The sequence below is a fragment of the Glycine soja genome, chromosome 2 (genome assembly GCF_004193775.1).
Source record: "Glycine soja cultivar W05 chromosome 2, ASM419377v2, whole genome shotgun sequence".
Lineage (NCBI taxonomy): Eukaryota > Viridiplantae > Streptophyta > Magnoliopsida > Fabales > Fabaceae > Glycine > Glycine soja.
In genome coordinates, this window is record NC_041003.1 from 47,539,355 (window position 1) to 47,555,102 (window position 15,748).

General features: G+C 31.7%; 3 protein-coding genes across 5 annotated transcripts; 1 reads left to right on the forward strand and 2 right to left on the reverse strand.

Moving 5' to 3' along the window:
- Nucleotides 1-1,349: 1,349 nt before the first annotated feature.
- Nucleotides 1,350-6,151, forward strand: LOC114400290 (protein NRT1/ PTR FAMILY 6.4-like). Its single transcript, XM_028362669.1, has 5 exons — nt 1,350-1,501; nt 1,611-1,734; nt 1,848-2,065; nt 2,410-2,957; nt 5,095-6,151. Exons 1-5 carry the CDS (start codon nt 1,499-1,501, stop codon nt 5,966-5,968), a joined length of 1,767 nt encoding a protein of 588 aa, XP_028218470.1. The 5' UTR covers nt 1,350-1,498; the 3' UTR covers nt 5,969-6,151.
- Nucleotides 6,152-6,163: 12 nt separating this feature from the next.
- On the reverse strand, nt 6,164-7,778 carry LOC114400296 (50S ribosomal protein L30-like). Its single transcript, XM_028362683.1, has 3 exons — nt 7,646-7,778; nt 6,633-6,832; nt 6,164-6,539 (listed from the first exon to the last, which is right to left on the reverse strand). Exons 2-3 carry the CDS (start codon nt 6,822-6,824, stop codon nt 6,408-6,410), a joined length of 324 nt encoding a protein of 107 aa, XP_028218484.1. The 5' UTR covers nt 6,825-6,832; nt 7,646-7,778; the 3' UTR covers nt 6,164-6,407.
- Nucleotides 7,779-9,101: 1,323 nt separating this feature from the next.
- LOC114400301 (homeobox protein knotted-1-like LET6) lies at nt 9,102-13,838 on the reverse strand. Of its 3 annotated transcripts, none has more exons than XM_028362713.1 (5): nt 13,300-13,838; nt 12,814-13,076; nt 12,340-12,592; nt 10,126-10,355; nt 9,102-9,590 (listed from the first exon to the last, which is right to left on the reverse strand). In XM_028362713.1, the coding sequence occupies exons 2-5, from the start codon at nt 13,039-13,041 to the stop codon at nt 9,393-9,395; spliced, it is 909 nt and encodes a 302-aa protein (XP_028218514.1). In that variant the 5' UTR covers nt 13,042-13,076; nt 13,300-13,838; the 3' UTR covers nt 9,102-9,392. The 3 variants fall into 3 exon arrangements, with proteins under 3 accessions (XP_028218514.1, XP_028218508.1, XP_028218498.1); XM_028362707.1 differs by having other exon boundaries at nt 13,258-13,838; XM_028362697.1 differs by lacking the exon at nt 13,300-13,838 and having other exon boundaries at nt 12,814-13,234.
- Nucleotides 13,839-15,748: the final 1,910 nt, after the last annotated feature.

Sequence of the window (15,748 nt, forward strand, 5' to 3'; positions counted from 1 at the left end):
ATAAATATGCATTGGGATTTACAAAGATATTTTTCCAATTTTTTTCTAAGCATAGCCTAATAATTAGGAAAGCTTTTCAATTGTAGAAATATTTTTACTTATGATAAGTGATATCCACTTAGGACAATGGTTAAGAAAATAAAAGAAAAAATCTATGATTTTAAAATATATTTTCATATGATTTCTAATAATTTTTTTTTAATTTCTTAACTAGTGTTCTAAGTTAGTAAGACCCGTTACTTATTAGTATTTTCAAAATATGCATCCTTTCGACTCTCTTTTTTATAGAATTTTTACTTCCTGTCTGTGTTCTTTCTTTATTTCTTTTTTTCCTTCTCTTTATTATTTTTCTCTTTTAACCTTGCACTAAAGCACTGTATTTTATTAGACTTTTTTTTTTGTCTATGTATCTTATTTTATTTTTATTAGACTTGAACTTTAAATATTTTATTTTTATTAGACTTGAACTTTAAAGAAGAATTTGATTTTAATTTCCACATTGTTCTAGTAGGCAGTAGCATGCATTTTCCATTGTCTGCGAAAATTGCCAATGACAACAGTACCATCACTCACATAGTCACGTGGACATAATCTCATATATATCTACCCATAGTACAATCAACAGTATAATCACTTGCACATTGTTCTAGAAGACTAGAACCATGTATTTCATATTGTGCGAACCTTTCCTTTAACTTTGCCACATAGTACAGAAGAGGGTGTGGTGTTGTAATTGCAGGTTAATTCATAAGGATCATTTTCTCCTTTAAGATATATACATTGAGCATGTTAATTTTAGAAAATGTGTAACGCAATGGATGATGCATTCTCCAAACGCTTCAATTCCTGGCTTCCTGTGTAACAGATAAACCAACAAAGCTTTTCAACTAAAACTAAGTTAAAATTTGCTGATGCAACACAACAAACTCTTAGTGTGTGTTTGGTTTATCATTAGATTGAATGGACATACATTCTCATGCACGTCTTGTGAGAAGTAGGAATTCATAGCTTTTGATTCAACGGCCGTTTGGAAACGGTAAATCAAACACACACTTAATTGTTAGTTCATCATGGTAATTACTTGATAGAGCAAAAGGAGCAGAAGAACATGGATTTGTACACGGTTTTCTTTTTCCAGTTGCTCATTATGACTGTGACTTTGTGATGGCAAATTAGGAGTGCCTATACTGTTCCATCACTTTCACAAGATGTTGTTTTCATTAGGCTAGTACGGTCTTCTGAAGCCACACAACAATAGCCTATAAAACTCCAAAGCAAGCGGACACAAACTTTGCAGTTCAGCATTTCAGGCCACTCATCTTCTCATCAGGTGGACCTATTACAAACTAGTTCCTATCAAACTTGTCCTTGGCAATTGGCATGACATAGTTAACTTTGCATTTGCCCACCACTTTCTATATTTTGCAACTCTTGGAGCTGAAACACTCACACTTCAGCAAAACTCTCCTCAGTTATCCCTCCAACCGAAAGATAAAACATGGTGTTACTTCATTTTCAAGAACCCTTTTGATTGTTCAAAGCTTACTTATATACTTTGTTGATGCCTTAATGATTTTTCATTTTTGCTTTGCTCTTGTGCTATTTTCTAGGTTCTAGTTGCAAGTCATGGCGAGGAGGAAAAAGGGGCAGAAGGCATTGCTACTGTTGATTTTCGAGGTCACCCTGTGGACAAGACAAAAACTGGAGGATGGCTAGCAGCAGGGCTCATCTTAGGTTCATATTCATATCAATCCATAGAAATTTTAGTCATGTTTTCATGGTTGAACCAAAGGGCTCTTTAATTTGGCTCCAACACATACTTTTTTCTTTTATTTTTTTTTATGTAGGTACTGAATTGGCAGAAAGAATATGTGTGATGGGTATAAGCATGAACTTAGTGACCTACTTGGTTGGAGTTTTGAATCTCCCTTCAGCTGATTCTGCCACCATAGTTACCAATGTCATGGGAACTCTCAACCTTCTTGGCCTTCTTGGTGGCTTCATAGCTGATGCTAAACTTGGCAGATACTTAACTGTTGCCATATCTGCAATCATAGCTGCTTTGGTATGTTGAAAAGCTTTGCATATTTAGATATATTCAATACTCAATTCTCTCATTTCTTTTGGCTTTTAAGCACACTAAGGCAACCAATTTCTCCCTTCCCTCTAGGGAAAGCGATTTTCAATTGGAAATAAGTGCAAATAACATAAATTTCGAGTTTAATTTTTATGCACTGTCAATCAATAAGAAACCAGGAAAGAAACCATCATTGATAACACTTGTAAGGTAGATATGGTAAAAGTCAATAAACTTATTATACGATTTGTAATTGGATAACATGTAATAAGTACATACACTATTTACTCTAACATATTACTAGTTTTCTTGTCACTTGTCTCTTGGACCAGGGGGTGTGTTTGTTAACTGTGGCTACTACCATTCCTGGCATGAGGCCTCCTGTATGCAGCAGTGTCAGAAAACAACACCATGAATGCATTCAGGCCAGTGGAAAACAATTGGCTTTGCTATTTGTAGCACTTTACACAGTAGCAGTGGGTGGTGGAGGAATAAAATCCAATGTCTCAGGTTTTGGATCAGATCAGTTTGATACAACAGACCCCAAGGAGGAAAGGAGGATGGTGTTTTTCTTCAACAGGTTCTACTTCTTCATCAGCATAGGGTCCTTGTTCTCTGTGGTGGTGCTGGTGTATGTGCAAGACAACATAGGAAGAGGGTGGGGTTATGGAATTTCAGCAGGGACAATGGTGATTGCTGTTGCTGTTTTGCTTTGTGGCACCCCATTTTATAGATTCAAGAGGCCACAAGGAAGCCCCTTAACTGTTATTTGGAGAGTGCTGTTTTTGGCTTGGAAGAAGAGGAGCCTTCCTAATCCTTCACAACACTCCTTTCTCAATGGTTATCTTGAAGCTAAGGTCCCACATACTCAGAGGTTCAGGTAAATTTTCTGATTTTCTCAAATGTCTGTTTAGTATGCGGGAGTGAGAATAAAAAATGAGTGAAAAAAAAAGTAAAATTTGGTGAGACTCATTTTTATTTTTTATTTTAATTCAAAATTTTTATCTTTTTTATTTCACTCTACCAAACATATTAGTTCTCAAAATTTTTTAAAAAATCTATTTTTTAAAAGTGTAATTTATTAATTATATTAGTCTAAAATTAAGGTGAACATATTATCATAAGTTTATTGATAAAAAGCTATTAACATATGTTTTTTTTATCGGCTTAAATCCAATCCGTATGGTAAAATTATAAAGACAAATATCATACCAATTATGTTTAAAGATTAAAATAACAATAAGTAATTAGGTTTAAAGAAGTAATTTAAATTTTGAGGATTTATTTAAAATTTCTTAATTTTAAGAACTAATATGATAATTTTATACTTCATGTACCAAAATGGTAATTTAGTCTTAATTTATGCTGGATTGTCTTTTGGGTCAATTATTGCACAGAAATTTCAAAAGATTTTCTCATTTTTTTTTGTGGATTACTTTCACGGGATTACTATTTCTATTACTATCTGGGACAACATAAGTGTTTGTATTGTCTATAGAAAAGGACAAAGTTTACGTTTGATTGAACAGTCCGTCAAAAAAGGAATTTTGGAAACGAAAATAAAATAAAATAAAGGCACAGCCTCTGCTGGAATAGTATTTTGCCATTTTTTAAAAAATTAATTATGTAAAGTGATTTTTGCAAACTGTTTAAAAAAAGCAAAAACAAAAAAAGTTTGGTTTGAGAGTATATGGTTCTGACAATGAGCACATATTTTCCTCTTGACCCATCTTTGTCACCTGCGAGAAATAGAAATGATACATAGATCTCACTCACTCACTCACTCGAATCACAATGGAAACGTTAGATCTATTTTTTCCAGCGACACACTACTCTGTAGTCCACTTAGATCACAAACCTTTTAAGTTTTAAACAATCACTTCGTAAAAATTAGTTTTGAATGTAATTAATTCTGAAGTTGAGGAATTTATGTTTAAATGTTTTTTATTAAAAATAAGTTATTAATAGTGAAATTCAACGAAAACTGTTTTTTTTTTATCTAATATATGGAAGCTACCTAAAATTATTTTAGTTCAAAATTAATATTAGACCAAAATTAATTTTTCAACTTGAGATGGATTAAATATAAATATTTATTTAAAATCAATAATGAGATATTAATGTTTTTTAATGGTCCAACATGGCATATTGCTTTGGGTGTTAGGCCTTCCACATGTCATATATGGAGCATGCATGTCAATTTACAAAAAAAAAAAACTTTAGAAAATAAAATATAATAATAACATTTAATTGAGCATTTAAATGTTAAAACTGACAGAATATATATAAAATAAATTATGAAGTTGTTAAAAAAATCCCGTGAGTATTTTTTAGTTAATCTTTGCACATATCTTCTAATATTTTATTTTTGATATAACAAATAATACTGATAAGGTTTAAACATACTTTTTTTAATTTTATATAGATTACCTAAAATCTTTACCAGTAGGCTGATCCTATTAGATTGATTTTCTAATGTGTATTCTACTCATTAAAAGAGACAGATCCTTTACTGCACATTATAACCAAAAAAAATGTAGTACACTCCACACTATAGCATAGTTTCGTGAATTTCGTTGAAACTTGATCTTTTGACCATATGTCCTATAAATCTTTCAGAATTTTTCATCATTGTTACGAAACTTCTTGTAAACAAATTGTAACTACCGATGGCAAATAAGGCATGATTTTGCATGACAAATTATATAATTTGAACCATTTAAACAAAGATAAAAGATAAAAAAAATATCTTGCATTAGATTGAATTATTAGTATTATATGATTTTAATTTGATATCATCTTGAATCAACATGTGTACATAGCAATGAATTGATTATTCGGTGAAAACACAAGGAACGAGTTATAGTAAAAATGTCATTCATATCCTAGGCAAATAGTAAACCGAAAGAAATATTCAGGGAAATCAGGAAATGCCTATCACCTAGGTTTGAAATTAAATATCAAGGAATTCACATAAGCTAACAGGTATTTTCACTGCTTTGAATTTGTTCTGATAGGTTCCTTGACAAAGCTGCAATCCTAGATGAGAACTGCTCAAAGGATGAAAACAAGGAAAATCCATGGATAGTTTCCACAGTGACTCAGGTTGAGGAGGTTAAAATGGTACTCAAGCTCCTTCCTATTTGGTCTACATGTATCCTCTTCTGGACAATCTATTCTCAAATGAACACCTTCACCATTGAGCAAGCTACATTCATGAATCGAAAAGTTGGATCTCTAGTTGTCCCAGCAGGATCTCTATCAGCTTTTCTCATCATTACCATTCTCCTCTTTACTTCCCTAAATGAGAAACTCACTGTGCCCTTAGCTCGGAAACTCACGGACAATGTCCAAGGGCTCACAAGTCTTCAGAGGGTTGGAATTGGACTCGTTTTCTCCAGTGTTGCCATGGCAGTTGCTGCAATTGTTGAGAAAGAAAGGAGGGTGAATGCAGTAAAAAATAATACTACAATAAGTGCTTTTTGGCTGGTCCCTCAATTTTTTCTAGTGGGTGCAGGGGAAGCATTTGCCTATGTTGGACAACTAGAATTTTTCATTAGGGAGGCACCAGAGAGAATGAAATCTATGAGCACTGGACTTTTCCTATCTACACTTTCAATGGGTTATTTTGTCAGTAGCTTATTGGTGGCAATCGTGGACAAAGCAAGTAAGAAAAGATGGCTAAGAAGCAATCTGAACAAGGGCAGGCTAGATTACTTCTATTGGTTGCTCGCAGTGCTGGGAGTACAGAATTTCATATTTTTTCTGGTCTTAGCAATGAGGCATCAGTACAAAGTTCAGCACAGCACAAAGCCTAATGACAGTGCAGAAAAAGAGCTTGTGAGTGCAAATGATGTGAAAGTTGGAGTTGGTGGAAAGGAAGAAGCATAAGATATAGTCTTTAAATCTCATTTTGTGTGGCCCAATATATAGTGTGCAAGAACAAAACATTATGCCCCAAATTTGTTAATTTTTGGGTGTTTCGTCGACCTCATTTAACGAGGACAATTGTGATGTACTATTAAGTATTGACTGGTATAAAAACAGACAAACTACAGTGAGTTGTTTCCAAAAGAGAAAAGGAAATTATGGAATAAATTATAAATATTCCCAAACTAGATATAAATAAATGAACCACTTGATAACCAGGTCATGAGCAGAGGCCTGAATTTGACTAATGTTATGAGTAGAAAACACTACAGAATCATAGAATCAAACTACGACATGATCTTCAAAGCAAAATTTTGTCCATTTGATACCAAAGCTTTAAACAATGGCATTGGATAGTTCTAGTAGCAAGAAGATAATATCTTTAAGAATGCAGAAGACTTTATAAAGCATCAGTAACCGAGGGAGGTTTGTGACTTATGACAAATGGAGACCGAAGAGCTCTGTGTGCTTCCTCCTTCTGCTTGCGTGCCTTGTACATTTCCTCTGTCTCGATAACAACTAACCTCTTGACCTATATTAATTACAAAGCTTACCAATGTCAGTATACAAGGAGACAAGTAATTTCAAGCAGCAAAATGGACTTGGGTAGAGCTTTTGCTAAAACCTGTTGGAGCATTCCCCTAACTGTAGGTGTGTTCCATCGCATGACAGTTCGATTGCATTTGCGCAAGCGAAGTGCTTCCAAAGTGCGCCTATGGAGCCTCCTGGTCCCTGGAATACCCCTCACCAGAGTTATATAGATATTGGGGCTCCAAGCAATTGGCACACAGGCCTTGTATGCCTTGAACGCATTCATGCCTTCAGCTTGAAGTCAGAACAGCATTAAGAAAAAAAATCAAGTTAATATGTTTTTCATACTCTAACTAGATACCAAAAGAAACAACTTGATGCAAGCAGAACAGAAAATCTTACCTTGAATAACTCACATTGAAGAAACCAGTTAGAGAGTGACAAAAGTATATGCAAATAAAGTAGTGAAGGAAAGATAAGCAGGCATTTATAAAACCTCCTTGCTATTGAAACGAGAACAGATTAAAGAAGATGATAATAAAAGATTGAGTAAATTACACAGACACTCCCCTAAGATTGCTTGAGATTGCACATAACAAAACTCTCTTCTTTTATTTTATTTTTAAAATTTAAAGCAACCACCTAAAAGGGGTACACCGTGTAATGTTTTCAAACAATTAAGTGAGTCAATGTAATGTATAAGAGGTATCAGTGTAATGTTCTTCAAACAATTAAGAGGGTTTAGTGTAAGGGTAAAAAACAGAAGGAAATCGGGAGAAAATTGGTGAAACCTCAGGAGGTGTCAATGTAATTTACTCTAAAAGATTTGTACAATGACATTAGCTCAGGCATTTCATCAAGCAAGTGGTAGGCAAATATGCAAGTTAGATAAATCACAAGAGCTGTTAGAACCCGGCCAACACAGGTTATCATTTATCAACTGCGATTCAACGTGATAAAGGAAGACTCAATCATCGATACAAACTAAAACATGATTGCAAATTGGAACCAACAAAGGGAATGAACTACTCAAACAACTAACAAACTAACTAAATGTCAAGTTGTGAATAGATTCAGATTAAGAACCAAAAAGAGAGAAAGGATTACCGTAACGCGTGCGTGAGCGAAGAACGATCACCGGAAAGGTTATCGGCGGGAAGGATATGCGGACACCACTGACGGAAGTGTTTCGCTCTGTTACAAAAATTAGAAACCCCTAACGCACCCAATCAACAAAACGCACAGTTTAGAAATTTGAGCTATGGGTTTGGGTTTGAATGACCTGGGTCGGGTCGGGTCATATTATTTGAAATTATTTACAGATTTCGAAGGGAAAATAATATTTTTTTTTCTTAAAAAATGTTTTTCAATAATTTATAATTTTATATAATGAAATAGCCTATGATATTTTCTCAACAGTTTTTTCCCTTTCTAACTCGTTATTCCTAAAATATTTCAAAATTTTCGAACAATTTTTTTCCTTTCAGCTTTATACATATCTTTTTCGCAATATATTAAGAAAATTTTTATGAACACTAAGGACTACACTTTATAAGATATTTTCTGTTAATTTTTTTTTACTACTTGAAAAACCTACTTGTTTAACTGTAAATAAACTATTTTTTTTAATTTCTTAAAGATTTATAATATTTTTTGAAATTTAAAGTAATATTTTTTAAAATATTTATTTTTAATTTTTTTATATTTTATCATCAATATATTTATCTAATTTTATGATTATCCTTTTTCAAATAAATTATTTTATTATTTTTTTTATTTTATACTTTTCAATTACTTCAACAACTAATTTTACTAAATAGTTATAGTTTAATAAGTTAATTTTTCAATTTTTAACTAATTGTTGAACTTTTAGTTAGTCTTTGAGTTTTCAATTAATTATACTAAAAATAACCTAAAAAATAACTAATGTATAATAACTTGAAGATTATATATATATAATAATAGTAGGAAATTTATGAAAACGCTGCCTTGATGTACAATTTATTGTAGAATTTTGTAGTGTTTTATAAATTTGGACACTAAGCATTTCAATTAAGTATTGAAGCATGTTTTCTCATTTAAAGAAGCATTTTTATTACAATTATAAATATTATAACTTTTAATATAATGAAAATTTGAATTTTTATTTTTTCAAATTTATTAATCTTTTTATAATTTTAACCGAACAATTTTAACAATTGGATCGATCTCTCAAAATTGTATTATAATATTATTTTATATGTTCATAATAAATATAACTAAATATTGCTCGTACGTACCCACAACATTTCTAACACAAACAAAATATATTGCACATAATATGAATCAAGAAATTTTTCGACAAATGATAATTATAATTATATACAAGTACAACTGATGTGTTCATCACCGTTGCTTAACCTAAGTGATGTGGGAAAATATGAGTATATATAATACAATATGTTGTTAAAAAAAATAACAATGAAGTCCTTTGCTTGATGAATCAATACAATGTAGGTTTCTTTCCAGTAAATTCACTTTTTTTTTTATCATTTTTCAGTACATTCATATATGCATTTACGTATGTATTAAAACAAATTATATTCATTAAATTAGGAAACTACACATACACGACATCTCTAGTGATCTGCACAAACAGTGTAGATAATAGAGTATATAGCTAGTTAGATTCCCGCTCACTTAGAGTTACAGATTGCAGTTCAGGGATAATAAGGTAGAATTTTCATCCTGCTTTCTACAATTTTAAAGTAAAACATGCATCAATGACATTATAGCAACTTGGGTACCTAGGCAACTTAAAAAAAGATAGGGTTTTCGGCTCAGCTTTTGGATATTCTAGTGGTAGAGGATTGAGTTAAAGAAGCATAGGCATGCTATCCATGGGAAATGGCTTGCACATAACATTTTCCATGTAGTAGTTAGTTGCATCCATCACGGCAAATTGCATATCCTCAGAAGGCTTCCAATGGCGTTTTCTCTGATTGATGAACCAGTTGTTGATCTGTTTCATATCTAGGCCTGTGGATTCTGCAAGTGCCTGCTTTTGAGATTCCTACATGTTCATCCAATCACATTCACCATTGCCCATAACGTAAGATTAGTAATCGGATATATATAAAACAAAACTTATGAATTAATGCACAATTGGCTGTTGATACCAACATACTAACAATTAATTTAACGTTTCAGTATTGCAATTCATATTAATTACCAGGATTTTCTAATTAATACTAAAGCTATAGCACCATCAAATGTTTCTATATTTTGGTGAAAATATTAAGAAAACAAGGTATTGTAATGAAAGTATGAATATTTATCAAAATATATGCTAAAATATTGTGAAGGATAGTCTAAACTGTAAAGAGAAGTGCTAGCACTAACACCACACTCTACAATACACTCTCTCTGCTATTTAAAAATACAAAATCATAATGAGATTCATTAAGTATGAAATGTAACGCACAAAATTTTGTGATTTTTAATAAATTTCAGCAAATAATTAATAAAGAGTTTGTTAAAATTAAAAAGGATGTAACTAGCATTTCTCTAGTATGCATGGTTTATAAAGGATATAGAATTTTAGTTACCGAAGGGTATGGCCATTTATAATGCCTGTTCCACCAATCAAGTAGCTGTTGCCGAGCTTCCTTTGGCAACTTTCCATTCTTTTTCTTCTTCAAAAATTCCTTCTTGAGGCTCCCTAGATATCCACTATACTTGCGCAAAAGCTGGACTTTGAGTTCCCGGTCTTCAGCTTGAGAATCTAGGTTGTTTTCATGAACATCAACCTCATTCTTTGAAGATGTTTCACTTTGACCTTCAAATTGCCACAACAAAATGGAATAATTAAAAGTTATCCGTAAAAACAATATTCATGCAGACAAATATACAACAGGAAAATATTGACATCATAAAATTGCATGTCAGTTATAACTATTGACATGTAATCCAGAAATACTATTAAATAAACATAATATATCAAATAATTCTAAATCCTACTAATCCCCTTACTAGATAAAGAAAGTATTGACTTTTTTATATTTCTAAGAAATTAAATAACTTTAATTATTCATTTAATTAATACAATTTTCATAAAGTACTAATTAGAGGATTAGTAGAATAATATGATAAGAATATATATATATATATATATATATATATATATATATATATATATATATATATATATATATAAGAAAGCATTATATTAAGATTATGTGTTCATTTTTCTGAATTATCAAATGACATGCATTACCTAAGAAATGACAAAAACATGTTATAAAAACTAAATTTGATTTACAATATTTTCTTTATTACACACTAGCTTTGTTACTAAATAGTAGAAAGTTGCAAAGAAAAAAACTGAACTTTAGATCAGTGCAAAATGTATCTCATCATGCATACAGATAATAACTTCATATTATAAAAGGCCATTCAAGGGTACAACCTTTACTCAAAAAAAGTAAGCTAATATACACAAGAGATATGGTTCACTCTTAGAGATAAAAATGTAACCCTTTCATCCACCACTAGAGGAAATAATAAGGAAGGAAATAACAATAGTCATGCAAACTCAAAATTTACATTTGTTTTTTTTTAATTAAGCTACAGAGGGAACAAATTGACAAGGAAACATATGGCAACAGAAGATAAGACAAGGAATTTCCTTTTTTCAACTAACTTCTTAAGGGACTTTGACAGAGAGAACCATGCATCTAAATGAAGAGAAGGAATTAAACAGAAAGAAAGAAGACTAGTGCCTTGCAAGAGGTGACAACTCACTGAGTACGTATGAAATAATGAGAAACACCAAGGTCACACGAACCAAAAAGAAAAATCCCTTTAAAAAATAACCGGAAAGCCATCAAGATTATCAATGGGTCACTTAATTAAGCAGCATTGGTTTTCTAATAAACTTTTCATCATTAGAATAATAAAACAAAATCTCATTTTTCTTGATTTCCCCTCAAGCAGTAATATGGACTCATAATCGTTTTCAAACTTTTTGACCTAATAATTCAAACACCTTGGACCCATTACTATTAACATTCTTAAAAACACTATAAAGGTTTTTAATCGAAGTCCTTTATAACTAATCATACTATTTATGACGAGAAAGGTAATTTGACTAACTCTTTTCAACTAATTCAGATGATAAGTATATAATAAACAAATAAATTTAGCATCACATCATTCTTGGTAGAAACACATTTATCCAGCACACGCAGATGTGGTTTTCCTTTTTTTTTTTTTTGTATTAATTGCACCATCAGCTGTGTGGTTATCATTACTCTACCACTTAATATTAATATTTAATACCAACATTAAGCATTAAGCTTTGAAAGACATTGCTTCTGAAGATCAGAGTTATTCAAATTAGCTAGCAGCATGGATCCCTTCAATGCTAGCAGCATACTTCCACAGAAGGTTTAAAGACATTGACACAGGCTAGGAGAACTACCACTTTCACCAAGGATAACAAGTTAAACCGTGATTCATCACTACTTACGTAGCCTCTAACCAAAACCTTTCCACACGGGTTGATTTCAAGTAATTTCATAGTAGTAAAACAACGATCCATGACTATGCTGCTAATTCATTCGCTTTTCTTTTCTCTCCCATATAGACCACACAGCATGGATTATTACTAATTAAGTTCTTTCTGACGCACACTGGCACCCAATCTTTGTAGCTCACCAGCACCTACTTTCCCAAACAAGAAATCGAAGTCCATAACTGTTCCACAGTACTCAGAGAAGTGTAGGAGCAAATAATGATTTTAAGGGTAATTAATTAATCACCAAAATCTGATGAAACTGCTAGGGCTTTGAGCTGGCACTCAATTCTTGAGAAGAAAAGCATGGCTTCTTTGAAGGGTTTTGTAAGCTCTTGCTCATACTTAATGAGCATCTCACAGTAAGCCTCCATGAACTGGTCCAGAGCTGGATCTTCACCTATTGAACCACCTCCTATCCTTCCTGATGATGCATTGAAGGACTCATATTTTGCATATGACTCCTCTAAGCTAGCCACCACTTCAGGAGGTGCTCCAACCTGAAAGTGCTCCGCTCACACCATCAAACACAAGCAAAGCATGAAAAATAAACAAAATCTCTAAAAGAAAAACCACAACAGAAAAGAGAAGTAGAGATATGAGTGCAATTTTAGTTTACAAGTTAATTACAAGAGTCCATGATATTTGTACTAGGAAGAAAAGGAAAGAGATATGCGTGTATTTATGTGAATATGGAAAACAATTAAGAGTTCATCATCACCTTGAGGCAATTGAGGTAAGAGGATAAGAGACGAGGAAAAAGAGGATGTGCCATGATTTTATCCCTCACACTGCAAGTGTCGGTGGGGTTGTGGTGGTGGCTGTAGTGATGTTCCTGAGCGATGCTATTGCTAGTGACAGGTACCCTTCTATTATCACCAGAGTTGTTGTTGTTACTGAGAGGCAGAGAAAGAAACTTCCTATTAGTTTCCATGTTCGTCATGTCCATCTCAGAAAGCTCACTGCAACTGTTCCCTCCAAACCCTATCATAGTTTCAAAAGTAATAAGAAGTTTGTGTTAAACCCTTGAAAGGAATGAAAATGAAAGAGCTCTCTCTTTTCTTTTTGTTTCTCTCTCTCACTCACTATGTAAAAAACTAAAACTCCACACGGTACATATATAATATATGCATTTATTTTACAGGAATAGTAATAGCTGATCTACCCCTTTGGCTTGGATCAGTTGTTCCTAGTAGCTAGTCCCCACCTAACACTGTTTTTCTCAAAAAGAGCACTGCATATAATTGTCCAGAGAGTACTCCCGGAAATGAGGCTGAGTTCTTTATTTGTAGAAAACTCCAAAGAACCTAAATGGATAGTCAGTCAGAACAATAGGGATTTTTGGGCTCTTGGCTCTATAGCCTGTAAAAAGTAAATGGTGGGAATCAGATTCAGATTCAGATCAGTCCTCCCTTGGGATTGTGTAGTCTATCTTCTTCCTTCTGTGCATCAACAGTGTTGCTTGTTGTCTCTCTCTCTCTCTCTCTCAAACAAACACTACTACTACTACTACCAGTGCTGTTACTGTGTGTTGAATAATGCAGGTGGAGACACAGAGGCTTCACACAGGGTTAACGTGTGTCTCTGCAACTTAACTCAGAGTTTTCCTTCCCAATGAAAAAATAAGATGTATGTATCTATGTGAATGTGAAACTCACCACCCTCTTAGCTAGCTAGGTCTATGCACTACCTCTGTTTATGCGTACTATTGTTGGCTATCTCTCACTCCCACTCACATCATGGAATGGACATGGATGAGAGAGAAAAAGTGCTTCACAAAAATGAAATCAATATTTAGTTAATTACGAGAATAAGTATAGTGTATATGCTATACTTCTCAATTATCTTATATTTATAATTTCATTTTTAACATGCTTAAGTGTTAAAATCTTCTCAAGATTTATTTTATATATAAATGTGCAAGAATTAAGAAATAACTTTTGATCACAAAAAGGATTAGGTTAACTTTTTAACAAATACTATGTTAGATTGACATGTGCACATTTTTCGTTAGTTTGATTGGAAGCATATATCAAAACTCCGTGGCTTAGAATAACGCAAAGTTCAAAAACCAGTTGGCATTGGTAAAGAAATTGATATATATATATATATATATATATATATATATATATATATATATATATATATATAAGATGCAGATGTTTGGCCATCACTATGTTATAAGACATCCTAAGTGAGAAAAGGAAAAAATATATTAAGTAATATAATATAATAAAAATATTAAATAAATATTTATTATATAAGTGTTTGTATATTATTTCTTATATTGATATAGATAATAAGGAGGATCAAATTATTTTTCATTCTTTTAAAATTTAATAATTAATATAAATTACTTATTATAATTATTAAATTTCAACAAATTAAATAATAGAATGAAAAGTAACTATTGAAATAATTTAATTCCTCCCCTAAATAATATATAATGTAAGATGATATTAGGTTTAGTTTGGCTTTAAATTGTAGGGGTAAAGAGAAGTATTGGGTGTGACTGAAAAGAATCAAACATCAACCGTCCATCGACACCTATCACCCATGTGATATTCCTTTGGGGAGACATTGGATCTTTATTACTCTCTCACACACACCACTTTTGCTTTAGTATGATGGAATTGGTATATATTAGCCACTAGTAGGGTGGGTTAATGAGAGGAAGACGACACCGTTTTATGAATTGGCATCCATGCAAAGACACACATATGTCAGAGGGGTCATGTCAATCTAATCAAATAGAAAAAAAAATAGAGGAAAAAAGTGGGTTGGAAGGGGTAGACATAGCAAAAGAAGCCCATGTTATATAAGAGATGTTGCCCTCATTGTGGGACACTCCCTGCGTCTCTTCCTTTCAGTTCTTTACTATTGCGTTTCTTACCTTACCCTACACGAATGATTGACAATTTGACATATTGTGTTATGTCATTTTCTTTTTTAATAAATAAATAATAAATATACTTATAATAAAATTTTATTTATATAATAAAGAAAGTTATATACTAATCATGTGTAAAATATTTTTTTTCATTTTTTATAAATTTAAATAAACTCTTTTAATTTATAAACACTCCATAGCCATGAATACTTGTGGGTGAATAACGTGAAAAAGAACATGCTTTCTTTTAATATTTTTTAACTAAAATTTATTAATGAAGGTAATATTTTATTATAATTCAATGGCTGATCAACAAAATTCATATTTTATGTAAATTTAGTGGCAGTGAAATAGTTGTTGTAAGTTATATCAAATATAATTTGATTTTCACATAATATGTGTGTGCATAGAGACAGAGAGAAAAAAAAAAGCATTGAAGAAATTATTTCAAAAGTAATTTCAAGGGTTAAATGTAATTTTGATTTTTTTATTATTTAAAATCTGCAATATTATTTTCATTTATTTTAAAATAAAAATATTTAATCTTCATATTTTTTAAAATATATAAATTTGGTCCTCTTATTTTAAAATAAAAATATTTAGTCCTTCAATTTCTTAAAATCTATAATTTTGCCTTCCATCAAATTTGAAAAATCTATAATTTTGCCTTCCATCAAATTTGAAAAGTATAGATAAGTAAGAAACTAACCTATGTGACTAGATTTAGTGACATAATATAAAATTATTTATTTAATCAAGTTATAGT

Excerpts from the sequence above, each read along its gene's own strand:
- LOC114400301 (XM_028362697.1), bottom strand. The coding sequence starts at position 13,083 with ATGATAGGGTTTGGAGGGAACAGTTGCAGTGAGCTTTCTGAGATGGAC. Across the intron at positions 12,593-12,813 it reads CTTACCTCAATTGCCTCAAG|GTTGGAGCACCTCCTGAAGT; the intron begins GTGATGATGAAC and ends GAGCACTTTCAG. Across the intron at positions 10,356-12,339 it reads AGCAGTTTCATCAGATTTTG|GTCAAAGTGAAACATCTTCA; the intron begins GTGATTAATTAA and ends GGCAATTTGAAG.
- LOC114400296 (XM_028362683.1), bottom strand. The coding sequence starts at position 6,824 with ATGAATGCGTTCAAGGCATACAAGGCCTGTGTGCCAATTGCTTGGAGC. Across the intron at positions 6,540-6,632 it reads TTAGGGGAATGCTCCAACAG|GTCAAGAGGTTAGTTGTTAT; the intron begins GTTTTAGCAAAA and ends TAATTAATATAG.
- LOC114400290 (XM_028362669.1), top strand. Across the intron at positions 1,735-1,847 it reads AGCAGCAGGGCTCATCTTAG|GTACTGAATTGGCAGAAAGA; the intron begins GTTCATATTCAT and ends TTTTTTATGTAG. Across the intron at positions 2,066-2,409 it reads CTGCAATCATAGCTGCTTTG|GGGGTGTGTTTGTTAACTGT; the intron begins GTATGTTGAAAA and ends CTCTTGGACCAG.